The 24,001-nt window shown below is 46.0% G+C and overlaps 1 protein-coding gene across 4 annotated transcripts; it reads right to left on the bottom strand.

Moving 5' to 3' along the window:
* Positions 1–200: 200 nt before the first annotated feature.
* On the bottom strand, positions 201–23,333 carry LOC133150219 (serine/threonine-protein kinase WNK2-like). 4 transcript variants are annotated; one of them, XM_061272604.1, is made up of 28 exons: positions 22,876–23,333; positions 20,958–21,753; positions 16,827–16,999; positions 16,544–16,764; positions 16,310–16,467; positions 16,075–16,163; positions 15,770–15,989; positions 14,522–14,789; positions 14,344–14,459; positions 13,447–14,151; positions 11,750–12,640; positions 11,398–11,592; positions 11,226–11,240; positions 10,505–10,738; positions 9,914–9,957; positions 9,594–9,753; positions 9,404–9,520; positions 9,051–9,218; positions 8,889–8,940; positions 8,578–8,679; positions 7,690–8,399; positions 7,398–7,434; positions 7,260–7,321; positions 6,392–6,972; positions 5,828–6,048; positions 5,532–5,747; positions 2,078–2,367; positions 201–1,900 (listed from the first exon to the last, which is right to left on the bottom strand). In XM_061272604.1, the coding sequence occupies exons 2-28, from the start codon at positions 21,561–21,563 to the stop codon at positions 1,661–1,663; spliced, it is 6,891 nt and encodes a 2,296-aa protein (XP_061128588.1). In that variant the 5' UTR covers positions 21,564–21,753; positions 22,876–23,333; the 3' UTR covers positions 201–1,660. The 4 variants fall into 4 exon arrangements, with proteins under 4 accessions (XP_061128588.1, XP_061128590.1, XP_061128591.1 ...); XM_061272606.1 differs by lacking the exon at positions 13,447–14,151; XM_061272607.1 differs by lacking the exon at positions 13,447–14,151 and having other exon boundaries at positions 14,344–14,456.
* Between the last annotated feature and the right edge of the window lie 668 nt (positions 23,334–24,001).

Here is a 24,001-nt window from a genome sequence, read left to right as displayed (position 1 = left end):
ATGAAATACAACTGAGCATACCACACTTTGAGAATCAAACAAGTGTGCCTGGGGGCTTTGTTTCAAATCAAATCAATCAAACGTGACCATCAGATTGAAAATATTTATTTGTCTCTCAACACGGTCAAACAGTGCAGCAGGTAGGATGAGTGATGCAGTGTGGCAGACCCAAGTAAGACCCCCCCCCCCCAACACCCCCCCCCCCCTCCACATCCCATGGGAGCATTTTAGCTGTGAGGGAACGTTTGTTGGCCACAAACATGCAGGGAGGGGAAGCGCCAGCCACCACCTGAATTTGTCCACTAAACCGGCGTCATCTTCTCAGCACAAAGAAAACTCAAACAAAGCAAACGAGCCCAGATAGAAATGCCAGAGAACAGAAATCTCTTACAACTGGAAGTATTTCCCCAAAGAAGAGGATTCTGCATAAATTATTAGAAAAGTCCAATTCAAAGCGAATTGATACTGTACATCCAAGCAACCGCTCTACAACACACGCACGCACACAAAGTTTAACAAAATATACAGTTTTACACTACAACTAATCTGTACAATTCACAGCTTGGAAGGGTCCAGGTCCTGATTCTTTTCAATCATTTCTTGTGGACAACTTTTGTGGCGAGGAAAACGTCGGTGCTTTTTGGCGATTTGTAAGAACAGTACAGATGCTGCACACATGAAGAAACACGTCAACATAAAGTACAAGCTCGGGAGTCTATATCTTGTGCAAATCTCCCATATTCGACTGTCAAGGAAAATGCTTCATAAAACAAAGGCAATAACGCTGCTCAGTTTCAGGACTTTTCTTTTTGGTACCATCCAATCATGTCAATAATAGGCTTACATGACAGCAGCATGAAAAAAAAAAAAAAAAGGATCAACTCTAAACTGGCCAATATGTACAATGTGTCACGCTTTGCTTCCAATTTTTGCTCCTTCTGCACACATCACATTATTTCAGCTCAGATAAGGCCGGTGGCAATGCCACAATCAAAGCTTTGCAGGAGGATTCAATTTCACTTGAAAGACTCCAACTATCAAATGCCATCTGCTACATTCTCACCCAGCCATCGTTTCTGGATGCGGTCATTCCTCTCAATATTAAAATCCTGTACGACCAAATCTTGTCTATGTTGTCTGTGAAAACGAGAGGAGAGAAACAAGAACCTGCTGGCCTCCTACTTCCTCCCCTCAATTCATTTTTCCTTTGCAAGGCAGCAGTGCGTTTCATCACTATGGCATACAGCAGAGGAACGATTGAAAAACAATATCATTTGATTATCTGAACAAGATAATTAGCTGTTTTTAAAAGCGCAGAGCTACGATGGCATTCAGAAGCAAAAAGAGTGCCCGCTGCATTGAAAACTTCACTCCAGTGAGCTGTTAAATCAAATAAATGTCGCACAGAAGAATAAGTTGAAGGGTCAAGGCACTACATTCCATCAACGTTAATACAGTTTTGTTTCGGAAATCCAGGTATTTGAATTCCAATTCGGTGTTTGAAGTGTAACCATGTGCCCAGAGAAAATGGAAAGTGCACAGACAAAGATAAATGAGCACATTCGTCAAGAAGCATGAAGTCTTCGTACGCAACACGTGACATGCACACACGCGCAAATGGGTGGCGTCCACCATCGTTGTGGAGACTGCGGCCTCGGAGTTAGGTAGTCCTGGCGGGATTTGAGCAGAGGCCGTTTTCCGACTTGTAGGCTTGGATTCCAGGTTTGGCCACGGCGGGTAAGGGGCTCGCTGATGCAACGGGCCACCGCTGGGCATAAGAGCCCGGGGACAGAAGGTGCCCGGCGTGGAGCGCCAGAGGCGAGTCGAGACCTCGGCCGCTCGTCGAACTCGGCCGCGCTCTCCCGGCTGTCGACCCTCTGGGGCTCGCGTGGCATTTCATCTGGAAATGAACGGTTGAACCCTGTGAACTTTTCACTTTTATCTTAGACTCTGAAAAGGCACTTCAGTCATTTGGATAGAATATGTTTGAAGATACAGCAGACACCAAAACTGAATACATCATAGTGGTGACTATTAAGAATTTCCATTTAGCAATGTGTAAGCATATGCTAAGTACCTTGTGCACGGCCGCTGCTGTCGGGCGCTCGACTTTGCCTTCCAGGTCGCGCAAACGCCTTTGTTGTTTTATCTGGTTCAAGGAGGGAGGCGGCTGATGGGCCGCCGTGGTTTCCTTGGCCCAGTCGTCCACCAACTTGTGCAGGTCCTCTGTAAACAATCTTTCCTTATTGTTGCTGTTGTTGGTCTGGACCCCGGCGAGCCGACCGATGGGCCGAGGCGACGGCGCCAGCGGGGCGGTGGCCGAGGCGAGGGACGGCTGCGTCTGAGCTGCGGCGCGGAAAGACGACCCTGAGGAAGACACAAAGGTGTGACGCACCTCTAGCAACACAGCAGACAAACGATTACAATCGTCACAAATGAGTACACACGTCTAAAATGTCTGCTACAAGCAGTGACAAAAACATTTGGGGAGACTATCATGCAAAAGAAACAAGTGTCAAATGAACACTCTCAGGAACACCAACTACGAAGTGCTGAAAAATCAAAGCAAGACGTGCACAAACGACACAAGGATGAAAAGATTCGGGGTTGGGGGGGGGGGGACTGGAAGCAAGTAAATGAGATAGTTACTACGACTGCGCTCTTTCCCTAGACATAGTCGTTTCAGTGTGGACCCTATAAAGAGGTAAAACAGCACAAGACAAAACATTAGGCGCAGGACAACAGCAATGTGCACGTTCAGCGAGCAAATGGAAAGGGGGGGGGGCGAAAGAAGAGAGTCACTTCAAATTGAGCAGAAAGACTGCAAAGAAAGGCTCAGCTTCTTTTTTTGGGGGGGGGGGATTTGCTTTTCCTTTCTATCGCTGCAATTCATTGACTGCCATCTAGATTCCGAAACTGAGGAGGAAGTTTTGGACAGTTTGCGCTCGGAAGGAATGACGTGATTGAACGTGTGTTCTCTAAGAAAGGAAGATTGCCACGCCTGCTCAAACGACCCCAAAGACTACACCAATACTACTTGGAAACGCTCATGCACTTCCACCAAGTGGAAAGAGAAAAATCAAAAGAAAGCAACAGTGATGATACAGCCCTTGGTGCGGCCCAGCAGTGTCCCGCCGTGCCCGTCTGGCGGCATGGCCCGGCGCCGCAGAAATCGCCCGCATCGTGTATGTCTTCGTCCGAACGCTCGAGGGCGCTCTCTCTTCTTGTACAACAAAGGGGAAGCAGGGTTCTGTGTTGTGTTCCTATGCCGACTGGCTTCAACTAGAAAATGTTATACACTACTCACAAAACGTTCTTTGGGATATTCTGCTTTTCGGGTGAAATTTCAGGATGAACGTAAAATGCTAAATAATTTTGACAGGTTGACTTAACGTGACCTTTTGAAGGCACGTTCCAACCCTTCAACGGTGCAGCTCTTTTTGAGCAACCTTCTGTTCTCTTATAGGAACTGAAAAGCATCATTTGTAGCATGAATGATTCAACACATTTCTTGGTTGGAATTGAAATGAGCTCTTTGTCATGAGACCAAGACCAAATGATGGCATTACTTTCACAAGCCAAAGTTGCCCAATATGCATTCAGAAAGTTTAAAGGTGTAAGTTCATCTCTAAATGTCATTTTAGGGTCATCCTGAATTGTTCCCAACATTTTGTGAGTCATTTCTAATTCAAATGAGGAGTGAACAAATCAAGAGGGGGTCAAGGTTTCCGACATGCACGTGTTGTGCTCAAACTTGTTCGAGACTTGAGTGTGAAAGATTTGGCCTTAATGCTTACTGTGTGCTTTTTTTCCCCCCGCCAGAAGCCCTGACTAATGTGTTTGGGCTTCTACTTTACTGGAAGTAAATACGCTGTGATTGTGTGACAAGCAATTGATTGGAAAAGAAATTGGGAACAATATCAACCCTAGCGGCATCCTGGGCTTTCTTTTTATTCTTGGTGCTGTTCACAGCAAAATGCTGCTGGCCTTCTCTGTCGAGATCAGGGCGGCCCACCGTCTAAGTGACCCCTTCATTTATCCCCCACCAGAAAATATTCTTTAAATTCTTTTTCTTTTCAAACCTTAAAAATATATCTAAAACACCCCAATCATCATTCAATATTGTTTTCTATATAAATGGAAGAAAATGAGGGAAAAATCCCAAGAGGAAAAATTTACAGAGAATATGCAAATACACAGGGGGTGGCTGCAGTTTAAAGTTGTAATATCACCAATTGTCCCTAGATGGCAGACATGTCTTAGTTGCACTTTACTGCCTTGGACTACACGACATGATCATTTTGGGGGATTTGGAATGAAAACACAATCCCTGGAAATTAGATGTTTGCGTGACATGATTTTTGTGATTTAAGAGAGAGGCGCAATTAATTATTAAATTAAATTATTAAGTAAAGCACTTTGAATTACCTGTGTGTATGAAATGTGCTATATAAATAAATTTGACTTTGACTTATTATTTAATATCCCCACCCATCTCTATTCTGCAGTTTTAAAAGTGTTATGTGCTTTTTGTCCTTACAGACTATTGCATTGACTCGTTTCGAGCAAGACCGTCCCAATCACATCATCAGCCCTCTTTGAGGTTCAGATGTCGCCCTTTGTAGTAATCCATTTCATTTCCAGGATGCTAAACGCACAACGGTGCGACCAAGGGAAAATGAAGAAAAAAAGACCCCAATGTTTTCTAGCAAACACCTTTTTTTTTTTCAGTACTCATACGGCGGAAAGGCCGACAGATGATGGCTGCGCAGCGTTTGGGGATGGTTGATGTAAATGTCAGATGACTGCAATGAAGGTGGCGCAAAAACGTCATTATTTTTGTTGAATGAGCATAGGGCGGCAGTGTGGGAGCTTTCAAATCAAGATTGCGGGAATGAAAGAGTGGGGAAAAGAGAAAGGAACAAATACAAACAGATGGACAGAGACACGGGTCCACTGAGGAATCTAGTGCGTGGTTTGCTACTAGATTTAAAGGTGACTCTCTCTGACGTTTGGTGGTAAACCGTCCAGCCTGTAAAAATGAATATAAGAGGAAAGAAGAGAAGAAACAAGAGAGACACTTTGAAAAAGAGAACAAAGATAGAGATGAGAAACCCCCACAATCACAAATGCACTTGTAGCAAATAATGACGTTCGCAAAAGTGATGAATGGGAACAACGACAACAAGTCAAAGCAATGTCAGCCCTCGTCACTGTCTACAAACTGCACCAGGATATTTGCGGTTTTTACTATTTTATGGTGTAATGTGTTTGTGTGTAGTTTAATAAGGCACACAGCTCACAGACTGAACGCTGCAAGATGAGTGAATGGAGGAATGGGAAAAAAAACCTTGGGGTGTTTTTGTGGATGAATAGCATTTTAAAATGAAAGCTAGACGCTCAAACGTATAGATTTTCCACAATATCGGTCATTTAACTCAAATTTGAAGGGATTTTGGACCAGTGGATTATTACATTTGCATGTTTCTGTGTGACATTTCTCTGGATAGCGTGTGTTCTCCTACGTGTACCTTGGCTCGTCAAGTTCGTCGTCCCGTCAGCGTGTTGGCCAGCGTGAATGTTGTCTGAGGAAAAGGAGCCTTTCAAGGAACACGGTTGCTGGGTGTGGACCTGCTCCGGGGTTGAGCTGCGCTGATTGCTGGAGCCGGAGCTGCCGCTGAAGCGAGCGGAGCAGTCCGACAAAGCTGAACTTTTAGCAGGTGATCCAGAGGAACTTCCAGAACTCTCTACTTGGTGCAATGAGAAGATAAAAGACAACGTTCCAATGTTGAATCAGCGCAAATGATCAACTGCGGAAGGCACACACCTGCCGCAGTGGCGCTGAGATTGCTTTTGAGCTGCTGCACCATCGGATTGAGCAATTTGCCAGCCTTGACTTTGTGCTTACTGGCCCTCCGTCGACGGCCACAGGGAGGCGCCGCATGAAGCAGGCCCACATTAGACGGCAGAGATTTTCCCACCTCTTGGTACAGACGCTCAATTTCACTTCTCTGAAATGCCTGCAGTTCCGATATTTCCTTCATGTGCCTAGCCAAAATTGGAAAAAACAACAACCACGATATTACTTTCAATAGTATGATTAAACATTTTTAAAATTTCTAAAAGGTCAATTTCACATAACATTCTTGTCATTAGATCAGAAATCGACAAACATAACGAGGTAATAATTTGAACTAAATTTGCTGGAGGGGAACTAAGGATTTTTGGGGGGGTGGGGGGTCGCCCAAGGATATCTCAGGAGGTCCACTTCAGAAAAACTGGATTTTGATGGCATGGGACTCCTCATCTAATCTCAGAGACACAGAAGAGCTTTGCGCTACTTATCCGACACATACACGTGCTTTGTATATATATGTATAAGTTCAATTACTTTTCCCTCAGCTTCTGAAGTTCTTTTCTCATGTCTGCATCCTCAAATTCGGAGTCATTGTCACTACTGATGTAGGAAGACGGCGCTTGTCCCGTCGCAGGCGAAGGAGCGTGCCCGTTCATTTCCAGTGGTTGCTTGCTCAGCGAATCAGGGCTCTGCTCGCTTTTGCTCCGACCGGAGCGCTTGAGAAAGTCCACCGCCCTCTTGACAAGCTTGCTCCCGCCGTGCTCGGCCCGGGCGTGGAGGCGCCCCGCTGGAAGAGCTTTGCCGCTGCCGCTGTCCTCATCCGCGGAGTCCGAGTGACGTGAGCAGTGACGGCTGGGAGCGCTGATGGTTACGGCCCGGGGCAAATGGCGTGGGGTGATATCCGGGCTGGACGCGAGGGTAGCCTGGTAGAAGTTTGGCGGGGCAGAGAAGCGGTTACTAGAATGAGATCTGGATGCGGCTGGACTCTCAGGATCTGCCGAGGATCTGCCAGCAGTCGTGCAGTCATTCTTATTTCTATCCGGTCCTTGAGAACAACCAGACAAAGTGTTGAGGCTACCCTTGCTTTTTTCCACAGTTGGTGCCGTGGTTGTTGTCTGAAAGAAAAATATTTCCAAACGTTCAATATATTTGCCAGTGAGCATCTTCAGCTAACATATGCTTTAATCAAATTTGCAACATGACAAGTGGCTTTTCTTAAAAAAAAAAGTAGAATGAGAACTTCAAATACCTCTTAATGCCTTTGTAACAAAGGTCAGACAGTAGGTTTGAACACAAAAGACATTTTTACTGAAATCCTGTGAGTTAAGTTTTAAATTAAACTACAGCATGACTAAATAGCAATAATCAGACCAAACTCATGAAAATACGGATTCGCTCTTACTTGAAAATCGCGTGAAGCAGCACTGACAGTCACAGCTCCTTTGATCGAATTCCTATCGGCAGCTACAAGAGAAGAAGAAACTTTTAATAACAGTGAGACAACGACTGTAAATGCCTTATACACAGAAACATTGCCTACCCGCCAAAACATCCACACAATCTGGCCTTTCAGGAATCTGAGGAAACGACAAGTGCAGCACACAGGGAGACAATTAATTTACCAGCGGATGATCTTAGGAGTCCAATAACACAGTATGCACTCTCCTCACAAGGTCACAATAGTCATTAGCGCCCAACAAGTTATTGCGTCGGTGACCGATGTCAATAAATGAGTGCAATGCTACAATCAGCAGATTATATTGGCGGGTAGATGAATGGGTTGGGCTCATTGAGTGAAGCAGTCACACAAACACACAATGTTTGTTGTTTACCACTGGCTCCTCCTGTTTCTTGAGCGGCAGCGCCTCCCCGGTACGGCCATCCGAGACTGTCATTGAGCCGAGTGCTTCCGTGGCTGCGGTTTGCGGGTCGGCCGCGGCGCCTGAAGGCTGCGAGGGAGCATGCTCCTGGTAGAGCAGATTCCTCAACTTCTCATCCAAAGTCTTGATAGTGCGATCGGCAAATTCCAGCCGGCGGGGCCCCTCGCCGTCCGACTCCCCGGGACCTAAGGGAACCGAGGTCTGATGGGCGGGACTTTGAGGTTGAGAGGCGATGGGGGCCGCTGGCGGCGCGGTTGCGGGACAGGGTTGCTGCAGGACCACCGACGGGTGTGCGACACGCTGTATGGGGAGCTCGCCGGTAGGACTGGCTTTTTGATGACCGGTTTGAACGGCCAAAGGTGCAACCTCCGCCTTATCCTCAGTCTTCACATCCAGCGAGGCGGGTGGTATGAAAGCACAGCACGGGATGTCGCTGACTATCGACACTGCCGAGACGCAGGCTTCTTCAACGGGAAGGCCCGCCCCCTTTGTGCTGTTTTTATCTTGACTGATAAGAGACTGCGGGTGCCGGACGGGGCAAAGGCTTTGGTCTTGATGCTGCAACGGCGCGGACGAGGGGCCTCGTGAAGACGGGAGAGAGGTCGACGCGGCGGGTGCGTTGGTGACGGCTTCGACCGAGAGTGAAGCAGAATTTTCACATTCTGGAAAATATCGAAGACGAGAGTTATTTAAGAGCAGAGCTAAGGCCATGGAAAAAAAGGGGCTGAGTCCTTTGTGTTGGATGACACAAAATCAAAGCTCCAATAAAGGGAAATCTTCCATTGGAAGGTCTGATGATTCATCAGCGACAGGCAGCACGCACGCTTCTGGCATACATACCCCGATCAGTTGAGCTGTGACACGGAGTCTTCTTGTCTTGCTCTTGGACCGGCACCTCAGCCACTGGGCAGATGATGAACCAGCGCTTGCCAGTGTGAAGCACTGCCAAGGACAGAATGGAAGAACCTACAGTTTCGTGTTCACGGGAAAGTCTACACACCCCTGCTACAAATGCCAGGATATTGCATTATACTGTAGTCATAAAGGCTCTCGAGAATGCAAATACCAGTACAGAAGTGTTAGAGTTCATGTAAAACTGAAACCCGAGTGTAGATTCTTGTGGAGTACAAGGTGGCAAATTTTGGTCTCACCATTTTGTTGATAGACGGGCTGTGGTGTGCTGGGGGCACAAGACTTCATTCCCTAAAACGGAGAATGGAAACTAATTGAACATGTGACACATTTTGTATTCTTTATTCAGTTTACTCTATTTTATACAACTAACTATTAACTTAACTGAGCGCTGGTCTCACCTCCGCCAGCATCGCGCTAATCCCTTCACCCGCGGGACTGCTCATCTGGTTGGAATTTCTCTCCGCCTCTGTGTCTTCACTCAACAACTCCTCAGCCTTGTCTACGATGTCCTTGAGCTGCTCAATGAAAACTTCTTTCTCCAAGTGTAGGATAAAATCGTTCTCCACCTGAGGGGATGGTTGGTAAAAGGTGCCTAAAAAAGCAACTTTTGTTTTGTTTCCTTTTTAACAGAATGCAACAAATATTGTATGCACCGCCGGACCACGATTTGGTTAATGAAAATAACATGATAAATGAAGTCCTTCAGAAGATTCAGAGTTCAGATGTTCTTCTTAATTCATTTCCCACATACCATGTAAGTTGCGATCTCTTCAGGCGCGTCTCCATCCAGGTCAAATTTGAACGTGACCATTTTGTGATTGTGCGTTTCCAGTTGACACTCAACCATCTTATCTCCCGTGTTGCATACCTACAATGTGAGCGAGGGAAGCGTATTTTCAGTTACTAGGAGTAAACCCACATGGCGTTTTTTGGTAACGCACGTTTAGCATGCTGAGCTTTGGCCTGCTAATCTTCTCTTGGCGAGACCGAGTGCGTGTTGACCTCCGGTGGTGTTTGCGGATTCTTCCTTGGCCTTTGCTTCCGTGTGTCCCTTCATAGCCGTCACTCATCTCCTTTCCTGACGTGGCATCAGAGTTGACACTGGTTCGAAAGCAAAGAAAAGTAATTGGCTGGTGTTACTTTTTTTCGTCAACATTCAACGTCTGGCAAAGTTATTTGCAATCACGGCGGTATGAAGGAAGAAAAAAAAAAACCCGCAAATGGTCAAATATGACGGATGAAGAAGAATGCTAGTTGGTACCTGTCATAGCTTTGTCCACCAGTGTGTTTTTCCACAACCTGATCCTACAGATAGGACACAATCCAGAAAAGGCAGAAATAAACTCCCACAGAAATGTTTTAGCAGAAACTACATGAGCTCCCATTTGCTGGCTTTTGTTTACCTATTGCCAATAACAGTTTTTACAGTCTGCCTTGATGTCCATGTGAGCCTTTTTAAATGACTGACTAGCTTTGATGCTCACTGAGATTTGGACACATGCCAAGAGGTAGCACACTTGAAGATCAATTAAATGGTATATTATTGGCGAGCAGCGCAGTAGATCAGCTCATGCACATCAGTCATCATTTAATTAATTTCTTGTGGAGGATTTGAAGAGGTATTTTAAGTGCTCAATTGATGTTTTTCACCAAATTCCACCAAGACGCCAGCCACTTGTCCCAATGCTGTTTACACATGAATGTGGCTGCCCGCACTTGCAGGTGGCATTCCTTTATCTTGCGGCTCTTTGTGCCCACCCAAAAGTAGGAGATGATCATATCAAACGTGCAAGTGGGATAGACGTCAAAGTGCAGGACCGAATCTTTGTGAGAAAAAAAATTAGATGTTTACATCTGTGTTGGCCTCAGCTGGACCTGCGTCTCCTGTGGGAACACTGAACTGCTGCTGCGTCAGACCGGAACTTGTCAATGTCCTCTGAGACTCGTGGCTCAGAATTTCCTTCTTCCCCGATTGGCCACCAGCGACAACCTGGTCTGAGGTAGTCTGCGCAGTTGTGGACAAGTGTGCAGGCTGGGTGAGAAGGTTCATCTGCTGGACAGGTTCTGGGTGGCTGCCAATCAACTTCTGAGGGAAAGAGAAAAGAACAATCAGCACCTATGCATAACAGACACACACACACACCCAAAGTACCATTTTGTGAAGTTCAGCACTTAGCCATCTTCATATTTACCTGCATGAGAGTGCTGCCATTTGTGTGCGGCAGTGTGTTGGGAGAGAGGGCAGCGTGCGTGTAAATGGGATTTGAAAATGTAGGCTCGGAGCAACGGGCGTCATCTCGCTGCCAAGCAACGGTGACCTGAGCATTTGCTGATGCGTTTAGCGGCATTTGAGCCAAGACGGGTGAAGGGGGAGCCTTGAGCAACATTGGTACGGATGCAACTAAGACATTTTCAATGAGAATCGGGGAGAGCGGTGAGATAGAGGGGGTCACAGGGAGAGCATGAGCCGGAGAAAGGAAGACATGGTTGAGAGTAGAAGAAGACACTGAAGAGTGATGGGCAGTGTGTGAGGGAGGGAAGGAGGATTCACAGTCAGTGACAGCGGCCATCACCTGGACAGTCGGGTACTGTGGACAAGTCAAGGAGAAAACAAAAAGACAATGGAAAGGAAGACTTTGACTGACTTTGTTTTCAGTTAACAGATCGTAGTCCATAAGAAAGCCAGGAAAGAGGGTAAAGAAGGAAGGAAAACAGGAAAGGAACATGAGGAAATTGGTAGCCTACCTGAGATGAGAGTGCTGCTGCTGCTGCTGCTGCTACTGCTGTTGCTGGCAGCGAGGTTGAAATCTGCAGCGGCGGTGGCCGCTGGTGGACGTCTGCCTCAGCCAGTGGCTGCTGGACGCAAATTGTCTGGGTTGGGAAACTGCTTGCTGAATGGGGGCTCTGGTTCGATCCCTCCTGTCTAACCAATGGCACACTCTGCAGATAATGACGGAAGAAAACCAAAAAGAAGACACTAGGAGGACATCCACCGCTTACAGCTAGACAGTGTTGTGCACGTGACCGATAATCAGCAGGAAGTTTGGATTCAAATGGACTTTTGCGCTTTCAGGCATGGAAAGGGTAGAAAAGTTACCTTTTGAGTCAGGTGAGTTGCCTGGCCATGTAGGAGATGGGGACCTCCTCCGCAGGTCATAGTAGACGACTGCCCGGGCAGGTACGGACTCTGAGCAGGTACGGCATTGACGGCAGAATGTGTAATGCTGACATCAGGTAAGATCACAGGAGAATATTGTTGCTTTGCGTTTGCAGTCTGGTGCTGTTGGACTTCGGACTGGGATGCGTCTTGACTGGATTGCGGCGCGGTTGTCTGTGCGGGCTGCCGGCCTTGCTGCTGGGGAGCGGGGCTTAGTGCTTCATGTTGACTTGGACAATGGAGAAGACGCTGTGACGTGATTTGGTGCTGTGCGCTCTGCATCGCCTCCAGCTGTGTCTGAAGCCCGTTTTGTGGCTGCTGCCTCAGGCGTTGTTGGTTCTCTAGTTGAACGGGCATCTGCTGGCTACTAAGTAGCGATGCAGAAGCGCTCGGACCAGTTTGGGAGCCATCTGGAAGCAGCGCGCCGCCACTGCAAGCGTGCGCCAATTGACATTTGGCCACGGCCGTCATCGTCGAGGACGCACACGTAAGCGGGCAACTTTGTTCCGACCGCTGTGCCGGGAGAGCCGTGACGGCGGCTGCCGTCTGCGGTTGATAACCTGACACGGTGTGAGTCTGCTGCTGGAACGCAGCAACGCAGTTCAAAGTCGGTGCTTCCCGATGATGACCTTGTGTCTGGTAGCACTGCGCTCCTGCGGGAATACTTGGAGGTGGGTAGCAGTCGCTGGCGGCAGGATGGGTGTTGGATGAGCATGAAGCGGCCTGACTTAGGGTTGCGGCACTGGGTTGGCACGCGTAGGGCGAAGCGGGCTGGAGGTATTGGTGAGATGTGAGCTCTGCTGCTTGATTCTGGTGACCCACAGAACTGGCCTAAGGACACAAAAGCAGCGAGCTAACATGAATGATATGGTACCGCTCGTTTTCTTCAATACATTCTTGCACACAGTCAGACAAGAATACAGTGAAGGCAGACTAAAAATCAGGTCAAATAGGGCCAGAAGAACTAGTGAGGCTAAACAAAAAATGGTTATCATCTGTGTGGATTGGAGGGAAGAGCAGTGAAAGTTAATCAGCAAGTCTATATTGCCCGTTGAGAGTCAGTGGTTCTCAAATGGGTGTACAGGAAGCCACTTCGAGGGTATGTGAGATTTTAAAATCCATTTAATAGTTAGTAGCATCTGTAAAAAAAAAAAAAGAGCTTGATCTTTTTTTTTTAATGAAATCATAATTGGATTTCAACTGAATTCCTTTTGCTTTTTTTTAAAATTAAGTCAATGTTTTTCTTTGAGAGCAAATCGGTACTATGACGCTTTATGTTGATTATTTTTATGTGAAAAAATCTTTCTTTATAATGAATAATTTCTTTTATTTTTTTGGTTAAATATTTTAATTTCCAAATATTCCCACATAGATTGAGTTCCAATGCTTAATGGATCAGACACTGATGGCACATTATTCTATTTTAAGTCTGGTTTGGGGGTACCTGGCTCAATTTTTTATTTTTTTTAAGAACCACTGTGTTAGAGAATTAACAACAAACCATTATTTTGCATTACTAGCAAGCTTCCTTTTGAAGATCATGCTCAGCTGTGGGAACCTAAGCAGCAAGCGGGACCCAGACGGTGGAAAGGAAGGAGATCCAGGGAGAAATCAGCGAGTCTACTACTTCCACCTACCACTCCCATTGCAGCGGCTACGTGCTGCTGTCTTGCAAAGGATCTATCCTCGCACACATGAAGACATTCATCTTCCCCACCCAAAGTGGCCTTCAGGTGATGATGACTCTTCAAATTGCCATCTGGGGTAACAAAACGATTCCTGTGGGAAGCTGAGAATTGAACGCAGGCGGGCTGGGCGGAGGCAGCATGACCTGGCGCTCCTTTTTGGTTGATAATATTGAACAGGGACTTTTGCAGCAGGAGCAAATCTGAACAATCGCTTGGATCTTTCAGATGTCCCAAAGGAGGGCGAGGCAACGTTCCCACTGAGAACGCTGTGCGTTTGGACGCACATGGACAGTGCGGCGGTGCATCAGAAGACGCAGAACGTCCAACCACTCCCCGGTGGTGGCTGCTGTGATGACACATTAAATTGAGGAGCCCACTTATGTCAGAGTGTCTGCGGACCCTTGTCACAGGAAGCGTCACGTCCGATGAAGGTGAGAGGAATTTCTCTCCACTGCTGACGGATCTCAGGGAGAGTTTGGAGGCGTCGAGTTGAGCTAAGGGCTCAAGATCATAAGCGTCTATAATGGGAGCGCTTCCTCTGCGGGCTGCAAATTCACAACAAGTACCACGTTCCGGGCTCAGCGTGGCCCCGCATTCTTTGGCCGTTTCACAGGAGTGAGGTCGATCTGCCGGAAAAGCTTTACCTGGCTGCCACTGATTGAGAAGCGGACCACAAGGCAAAACACATGTTCACTCACGGAGACAATCATTTCTCCATAAAAACCCAAAGGAAAACCGTGAATAGGTTGTTTATTATGAAGTAAAGGTGCTTTAGCGATGGCACATTGTTGTTTTACACCTTTGAATATATAAGTCAACTTGAGTGTGTATGCTCCAGGTACAAACCTGCTGTGTTGCCATGGTGATGGGCTCCAGCAGGGACTGGTAGAGGACACTCTGCTGGCTGCTGTGGGAGTCGGAGTAAACAGTAGAGCCCTTGCCGCTGTCAAAAGTGCCGTCTGCTACAGAAACACAAAATTATGATGATTGATGCACATGACTATCTCCCAGTATGACGACTTACATGTGACTGAGGTGAAACTGGCCGGCAGGGTGCGAGGTTGGTTGTGCTGCTCGATGTCGGCTTGCGGCTCCAGCAAAGAAGGTTGACCTGCGTGAACGTCCCGAGAAGGCGCACCCTGACAAGATGCCTGCTGGAACGCATGGCCGCCATCCACTTGATGAGTAGCCGATGCCGTTCTTTCTCTTCTCCATTTGATGAGTGCCACGCGGTCCCGAATGGATTTCCCTACGGTCTTCACATCGCTGTCGTGGAAAAATCCAGAGTCCACCTGAAAAAGACAAAGGCATGACTCATTGTTGTTGTTAGAGTGCTGAAATAGCTGCTATCCTTAAAGGGCAAAAAGAGGGAAAATGGCGGAAGTGTCAGAATATTCACATAGGTTACATCTGGGCACCGATGCAGCATAAAAATGTAAAGGTTGTTTTAGTTGGTTTAATTTCATCAGTAGCTTTCATATCCTGTCGGTAAGGAATTCATTAAGCCAAGATTCATTCCCTTCAGTGCGGCGCTTCTTGTTTTTCATCATATTATTGGTAGCAGCAGTATGACTGCTTTGCCTTGTGTTGTTGATTTCATTGCAAGTGTGAATTTCCCTTGGAGATGAATTACGTATCTGTGGCTCTATGTATCTGAATATGTATGAGTGAATTCATTAACTTTGTGACATTCGATCGACAGTGGACACCCGCGTAGTACATTGTTCCTTTTTTTTTCCTCTTTAATACAGTGGACTCCCCAGGGGGGCGGCAGAGATCAGGCTGGCTTGTGAATAGCAAAAAGATGCATATGAGAATATGTGTGAAAAAAATAATTAAATCCAAATTTGTCAAAAAAACATATCAACAAATCACCTCCAAAATACTAAATGAATATTCAAAAATATTGAAACTAAAAGGGGGGGGGGAGATTCCTTCATAAATGATTTATGCAAGAGATAGGGGTTGAAATTTGGGAGTAACGGTAACTTTAATCCCAGCGACAGCCACAATAAATGCAAAACTAATCACCAGAGAAGCCAAGTGGTGAGAAATCACAAGTCTCATGTTGCAGCAAAGTTAGCACCCATGACACAATTGTTTTGTCTGCACTCTTACTCCCAGACAACAGTTACAATGTGGACGTGCCTAATCTTTTCCTCAAGTAAAGCTCCAAATTGAAAAAAAAGAAAAGCCATTTGGTCAGTCACATGATCCCTTTTCTCATGGAAGAGTAGTAAATGAAATAAGTTGCAAAAATGTATTGACATACCATCTCTTGTGCCACCACCTCGGGGACTTCCTTCTCCAGGTCAAAGGTGAACTCGATAGCCCCACTCTCCTTATATTTGCCTTTCAATTTCTTGTGATCCTCTACCCACAGTTTGAGGGCGATGGAGGTCTTTTGCCCGTCGTCCTCCTCGGCCAGCTCCACCCTCACGCCCGTGTCCTCGGCAAAGAAGGCGTGGTTCAAGAGGTCTTTGATGGCGTATCTGTCAGTCAGACCCGAATCAGTCACTGGGACTCAAAGGAAAATTGTGGGGAGAGCTACGATGAGAAGAGGTGACAGTGGCTTACCGCTCTTCTCTCTTTTGGCAGATGCACTCCCCAATAATTTCTTTGATTTCAGGATCCATAACCTTGTTGTAACTGGCTGGCTTGACACCCTAGATGGAAAAAAAAATTCAACACGTGGAATGAAAAAACTGAAGTCGAACTCCATTTAGGGAAGACAACAAAAACTGTCCTATCCTAAATGTGCTAAAGATCGTATTGAACAAAAACAAAAATCCAAATTGTGCCTTAGACTTACACTTGTGACTTTGCGATAAATCTGCGCAGCATTCTGACATTCCGAGTAGGGATATTCTGAGGTGGCCATTTCGAGCATACACATGCCAAAGGCGTAGACGTCCACAGCTTCATCGTAGTGCTCCTCGTACATTTCCGGGGCCATGAACTCCGGAGTGCCTGCGGCAAGAGTTGGAGACACACAGGTCTTGGACACGTTTCTCTGCTTAGACAAATGGCTGCTGCAACGACTTACCTATGACACTTTTTGCAAAAGAGGCAGCTTTCAGCGTGGCCAGCCCCAAATCGCCAATCTTGACCGAGCCCGTAGGGCCAGTGATGAAAATGTTATCGCACTTGAGGTCCCTGTGGATTATGGGAGGGGTTCTGGTGTGGAGAAAGTGAAGGCCTTTCAGGATCTGTCTACACCAGCTTCTTAGCACCTTGGGCTTCATCACCTTAAACCGCTTCAGATAGCTGTACAAGAGGAGGCAAAGGTTCAAAGTTTGTTTGGTAGTTGGGAATTCATCAGTACTCACGTTTTTAACGTCCCCGATGTCATAAGCTCCGTAACCAAAACGATGCACTTCTTTCCTTTAAGCGGCGACTCCCAAAAGTCGTAAAAGCGGACAATGTTTGGATGTTGGAGACCTTTTAACATCTCAGCTTCTTCCTTGAAGCGCTGACGTTCCACTTTTGACAGTTTACGATCCTGAGGAAAAAGGACATCATTAATATTATTATTATCATTATCATAAATAGTTGGTCAGAGAAAGTCAGAGCTTCGTCTTTGGGTCAAAGAAATACATCCCTATTTGCTTTATGACAAATACGCAACACCGAGCAAAACCAACGAACAAGGATGTGTTACGTTTGAGAAATCTCAGTCAATGTCTTTACCTGACTCTTCAGCAATGTGAGTCATATGAAGTTGATAGAGATGTTTGCCACTTCAGGAATGTTCATCAGGGTTTATCGAGGTCAGATCACTTTTTATGAACCATTCATGCAGCAATCCAAGAAATTGCAGAGTGGGTACACATCCATTTTCTTGCAAGTGGACATCAATCTGTCAAACCAATTTTGTTTTGACATTGCGCTCGATCAGCAGCCACTGCGACTAAATGAGAGCTCAAAGGGTGTGTGCGTGTGTGTGTGTTGGGGGGTAGTCACACCCTCTCCCACCCCACTGCAGCAAAAGGCTTTGTGTCATCGATCTGTTCCATCTTTCTTCATTTCCTTCGATATCTTGCCATCTCACTGTCCACCTTCCATCCCCCATCACAGCATCCAGCCTGCCTCTCTCTCTCTCTCTCTTTGCACCCCTCAAAGCAGCCACTCCCTTCAATATCACCAGCAAACCCCCCGCACAGACACGAAACGATGAGCGCAGAATTTGCTAGCTGCACCCTGTCCCATTCCCTGCAAGGCATATACTGAAGCACCAAGCACTGCTCTACTGATTTTTTTTTTTAGCAGTGGGCCTTACATAATCATGACCCCACCCTCGCAGGGATGGGCGACAAACTCAAAGGCTCGGAGACATTCAATTATTTACCCCTTACAGTGAACTCCAGTGACACGAAACGGTACAAGGTTGCCCAGAAATAAAAAATTGTTTCAAATGGAGCCGTGAATGGTGATATATTCTAATGACAATGTGGCTAGCGTGGAGGTGTCTGTGTGTGCGTGTGTGTGAGTGTGAGACTTAGGCTGCACTCTTCTGAAGAGGCATGAATAATTCACCTCTGCAGAAGCCGACAGTGGCAAGCTGAGCAACGGAGGACCGGCTAGGTCCACCCAAGTTGGATGCTTAGCTTCCACAATCTAAAAATGACAATGCGGAGCACTTATGACACTGCAGAAAGCAAAATAAATATAACTCAATGAAGAAAATGAAATGAAAAAAAAATCATCCCTTGTATTCGAGTCCTCCTCTCTGCTGTCATCTTGCACAAATTCTTTCGGCAAATCCACCATGGTGTGTTCCCCAATTACAGCCAACACGCACGTAACTCCAGTGAGCTCTCCTCACAGTAGACAGGGAAGCTTTTACATAATTCAGAAGCCAGCATGGTGAGACACCGAGACTCCCCAAAGACCGGCCAAAGTCACTCGTGTGCAAGCTGGACAAAAGACACCACAGGAGCAGACAACGCCTCAGTCAGCCATGAAAACAGCAAGAGAAAAATTCCAATTAAATTCAGATCATGACTGTACAGTATGCGCACATGTTTTCAGAACGTGGGCAGGCCTCCGCAGAGAGGAAGTAACGCCGGACGGCTGCCATGCTCCAGGCGACACGCCGCCCAACGTGCTTCAACTGGACAAAGGCCAACAAAGTCCGAAGGGGTGCGATTGCATCGTGTTATTCACAAACCGATTATTAACCACACTTGATGAGGACATTCAATCTTGAAATTGTGATGAAAACATTAAAGATTGCTCAAAAACACCAAGGATTTTTGAACACGAGATGTCTCAAATGTATCCCTTTTAAATTGATAGCGCTAACAGAAAAAAAAATCAAACATTTCAAGACAAACAAGACATAATGAACCATTACAGCTGTGATTTAATCGAATTGTCTTGCCAAATCTCCAGTCCAGTGTGGATGACTGTAAACTAAATCTCTAAACCTGTTGCAAAAAAATATTTGTAATATTCCTCAAATGAAACATTAATCACAACAACACAGTCATGTGGAAGTCTAAGAATATTCTGAGCCATATCATGTCAACTATGGCTATTTTTCCAACATAAACACAACCAGGTATAAATTCACACCTCACACCTTCAAATAATGGCTATTAAAAATGTAACCACGCCAAGGACTCAACGCACTTATTTGGATATCCACTAATATAAATCAACAAAATGGGGAGAATACAACAAGTTACTATCTCGAAATTCCACTGCCAAAGTCTAATATTCTGTCCATTTTTGTCATTTCTCAATATGAATGGATCATTAAAATGCTTGGAGTAAAATCTAGGGTAACACAATTTAATTTTGCGCAATGTACTACACTACCTAGGCGGATATTTATGCACAGTCGGCATTTTTCATGACTAAGCAGCAAGGCTGCCTGTGAACAAAAAAACAGCATCGGTGCGAGTAACCAGCAGAAGCGAAGGCATGACAGCTGGTGATGTTAACACACCCACATACACACACACAACATAATAAAATTAGCCACGAATAGTTGCGGTGCCGCGATACACAGTGGCGGCTGAACCCATCTGCTCTGACGCTCAGCTTTTTATATGAAGGTGCAAGTCCAGCCTGGCTTGATGGAGATGACGAGACTGTTTCACACAGCTCCTTTAACCAGCTCATTTATTTCCCTTTTATTTCGTACTCATAAAAAGCTTAGTGACAAAGAGGTTAATCAGGTGTATCTTAGAGTTAGCAATTACTTCTTAACATCGAGATTAAGCAGTAAACAGCCTGACTCAAAAGATTATGGAAGGAATTCCTGGAATCCGGAGGGGGTACTGTGACAACTAATTGCTTATTAGACTCGAAGGCAGAAGTGATTTTTTGGCCAACAAATGTATTTAATCTGCTTTTGCTTTCTTGTGACGAGGCGTGTTATGTGCCTCCAGTTCCGTCAAGTGCCTCAAAACATCTACTAAGGATTGTTCTTGTGGCTTTTATTGTATTTTAAGCACACCCACAACTGTCAAAAACATGACCAGTTTCCTCTTCCCATTACGTTTAGTACTTTAGAACGGAGGCAATAGTGAGACTTTGGCTAGGGAGTTGGAGAGGAGCTTTTATGGAGCTTGCCGATCAGGTAGGTTGGCCGAGGGAGCCTAGTAAAAAAGGCAGAGCAGCAGCCCTCAAGGACCAGAGCTGGACATGCCTGCTTTAAAATAATTTCAACATTTGATCCATTTGCGCTGTGATTAACCCCTTTATCGACTGCCGGCTAGAGGGAGGATATTCGTATTTGCCCCAAGGGAGGTATAACAGAGCGCAGAGCTTCCTGATGTGTTTGCAATCTTCAGCATGCAGGCAGTGGGATGGCGTGACCGCTGTGGCTGCTTGGCATGACATCACCATCCGAATGATGTCATCCAGTGTCTACCTTTTGTCAGCCTTCGCTTAAAACATCTCAAGTACAATTGCTTGGGAGATGTGCTGCTGTTTTGTGACACAAAAGACTGCAACGTTCTTAGCGAGAGCGTCTAGTTGAGCCAAGATTAGTGGAGCTCCATGTAAACTTCCTGCAAGGGAGAAGCCAAGACATAATCCAACTGCAATCCCCAAAGGACTCAAATCATTGTTGGTTCATTCCTTTGCACGGTCTAAGCAAATGATTCGCCTACCGAAGCAAGTAAAAAAAACAAATCTTTCCAAGGTCAATGATAGTTGCTGATTCCTTTTCCGTAGAAAACCGTGACAATTTGAATTTTAATTATTTGCAAGTAAACGGAGTAAGGTCAATGGCAGCTACTAAATGATCTTTTCCCAGTTTGAACTAGAACTAAGCAAGTACTGATACATCTGTGACAATACCAGCCTTATTTGAACACTATTGCAAGTCATCATCTGCTTCAGAAAGAAAGGTCTTTGTCATTGTCTCAAATGAAATTGTATAAACGCTACTCGGAATTGAACATCTCTAGTTTCAAAGTAGGCAACTGTTAGTTGCTGTGGTTTACCTGCAGCTCACACCAGGCAACCTCCACCCAGGTTTCCGTGTCCAGACCCTTGTAGACGGTCTTAAAGGAGCCCCGCCCGAGCTCAATGTCAAATTTAAGGAAGCGTCCTCCCGGAGAGGTGGCGACGGCCTTCATCTCCGCCTCTTCCTCCGTCTCCTCGCTGGCTGCCTTGATGGCGCTTTTACCGCCATCGCTGCACGTGGCGTTCAGCGCATCTCCTCCGCTTTCGCCCTTCTCCTCGTCACCTCTGCCATTTCCTTCTTTTTGCCCACCTCGAGTCTCGGCGCCGGAGTCCTCCCGTATTCCGCCGCTGGCGCCTGGCGTCCTGCCGGCGACCGTTGGTGGGGTCACGTTCAGGAGCCGGCCGTCACATTCGGTCGCCTCCGAGGCCTGCTCGTCCGCGTCCGAGAACCACAGGCTTCTCCTGATGAATCTCTGACGAACGATCTTCTGATAAGCGGAAGATGGGTCGCTGCCGCCTCTTGGCAGGCTGGGGCTTCCGTCAGCTGTGGCTTCACGAGTGCTTATTTGGGGTTCAGGCTGCCTGCTGGGGGGGCGGTTGATTCGCAAGCGCTCCTCTGCGTTTAGGCTAGCTTCCTGCTCCATGCTTAGTCGTATGTTCCGTCGCTCCGGCTAACAGCTCACACGCGCCGTGGGCGAATTTGCCGATATGCGGCACACACATCAACACCTTCGGTTTCCATTCTGTGACCGAGTCACAGTAGTCTGAAGCAGTAGACACCTCTGACAACACCGGCATGGATGGCACACACCAACTTGAATCCAATCTTGAGATCTGTAACAGATATGTTGCCAGAGCGTTTTAGTCAGTCCACTATACACTGAAGAAAAAGTTTAGGGTTAAGACAAAAGGATTGATCTTTAAAATAGATGCTTTAAAACAAGCATTTCTTAAAGTGACAGTGTTTAGATTTTTCTGCCATCTAGTGAACCAAAGTGCATTGTATTTGATGCACATACAGCAGTCATTGATCCAAAAATGTGTGATCTGGTGATTTGTCTCCTTCGGGCGTTCAAGATGGCAGCAAAACATGTCAGCTTCCGATAACGTGAGGCGCGACCCATATTAACCTTTTAGCAATTAGGAGATCAATGATTACATTAAAAAATGTACATTGAAGGGATGGAACATAGCTTTTGCATATTACTGAAATTCATAGTGGGTTTTTGAAATGAAAAAAGATAATGAAAGGGCAAAAAGTAGATTTAAAGCTTAGCATTTGTGTGAATAAGGGAGGCAGTGTGTGCAGGGAGTCAGTGTGTGCAGGCATGAGCTTCTGAATGAATGTGCACTTGATAACCCCTCGTGGGAATAAAGAAACGTGAAGCGACTGTGTCATCCTTGGGCACGTTTATCGAACGTTCCGATATCATCAATTCACCACCTGTTGCCAAATTGTGCAGCAGAATCATTCATGACTTGACACAATCAAAGTAGTTCACATCTTGTAATTAAACTGAGAGAAGATCAAAATGAGGATATTTCATCATGTATTTTTTGTGAGATTTTTCTCTTTTTTTTTTGTGTCATGAGATGTTTCAAATGTAAAATATGCCACACTGCACGAGTGTAATGTGGATTTAATTTCACGTAACTGGACTTAGAAAAGAAGTTGCCGGGCAGATGAGTCGTATGCCCAATTTTTATTTACATTTTGTACATTTGGTGGTGTGCAATGAGATTTTTATGATGTAACAAAATGGCTTGTATTAGTGCAGGTTGACATTTAAAATAGCTTTCCACGTTGCTCATTTGCTAGCTTAGGCACAAGATTGCATCCTTGCCTTCTTGGCAGGGGCGTAGGCAGAATGAATAATATTAAAGAGCTCCTTTGAACCACGCCGACACATTTAGACGTCATATAGACATTTCTAGACAAATATAAGCAAGACGTACCTTGGTTGTCCCAAAAGGCACACAGAAGCACGCCCAACGTCCTGCTTTTAGGTGCTGATGGTCACGGCAGGTGGCATCATTATCATTATCGTCGTCGTCATCATTGAAGCCGTTTATCGTCGAAGAAATGTGCACTTTGAAATTCCATGTTTATCGTTCGTCGTTTGCTATTTTCTAATCGACGTTGAAAAACGTTCTTGGAAATGTTCTTATTGCTTGGATGCTCTCGTTGACCCACGACGCAATTCGCCGCATCACTCCTCCTCCTCCCTCAGCGGCTGTTTCTTAAACATGGGCGCCTACCGCCCAGCGTACGTCGTTAGATATAACACGACGCGGAGGAAGTGCTCCTGTACTTGTCACTCTCCGTAGAGCTTCTGCGGCTTGCGATACAATGACGCTGCCCGGTGCCCGGCGTCAGTGAGCGGCGGCGGCGCCCACGCTCGTTCCTTCGACTCGCCAAGCTCCACGGCGACGCCCCTCTGGACTAGCGAGCCGGCCGACCAATCAGGCGGCACGCCGGAACTGCACAACAAAAGTGAACTGACCCAAGTGCGAAAATATAATCGTGCTTAAAGCTCCACCGCGTTACTATTTATAGTAAAAAAAAAAAAATGAAAAATTATAAAGTCCTCAGCCAAACAACGCCTATCAGCACCTCCAACATCTTCATGAATTTTTCATGATTGGATCTATTTCATGTTGTTGACATTCCCACAGTGGCGCACCAAAAACGGTGCAGCCGTTCCTTAAAAAGCTACCTAATTTAAATTATTTTACGTTTCTATAGCTGAATTTATTTTACACTATTATCCAAAGATTCTTCGGCTATGAGGTCGAGGAATATCAAAGTTCGAACTTTGAGAGAAAAGAAAGAACACAAGAAGATCTTGTTGTGTTCTTTCTTTTCTCTCTTTTTCTTTATTTTATACATGCATTAGAAAAAATAAAACAGCACTAGCAATGAAAACCCCCAAGACAAGTCCAAGGCCTATTTTCAGTCCTCACAGCAAGCAGCTGGCAAACATCTCTCTCTTTGTTGGTGTGCTGCTGTGTCAAAATGGCTTGTCTTCCCCCCCACAATTAGGCTTACACAGTGGCAGAATTACGTATATAGTGCAGTATG

This window comes from Syngnathus typhle, linkage group LG2, assembly GCF_033458585.1.
Source record: "Syngnathus typhle isolate RoL2023-S1 ecotype Sweden linkage group LG2, RoL_Styp_1.0, whole genome shotgun sequence".
Classification (NCBI taxonomy): domain Eukaryota; kingdom Metazoa; phylum Chordata; class Actinopteri; order Syngnathiformes; family Syngnathidae; genus Syngnathus; species Syngnathus typhle.
Note: the sequence above shows the minus strand (reverse complement) of the source record. Positions and strands in the feature narration are given on the sequence as shown.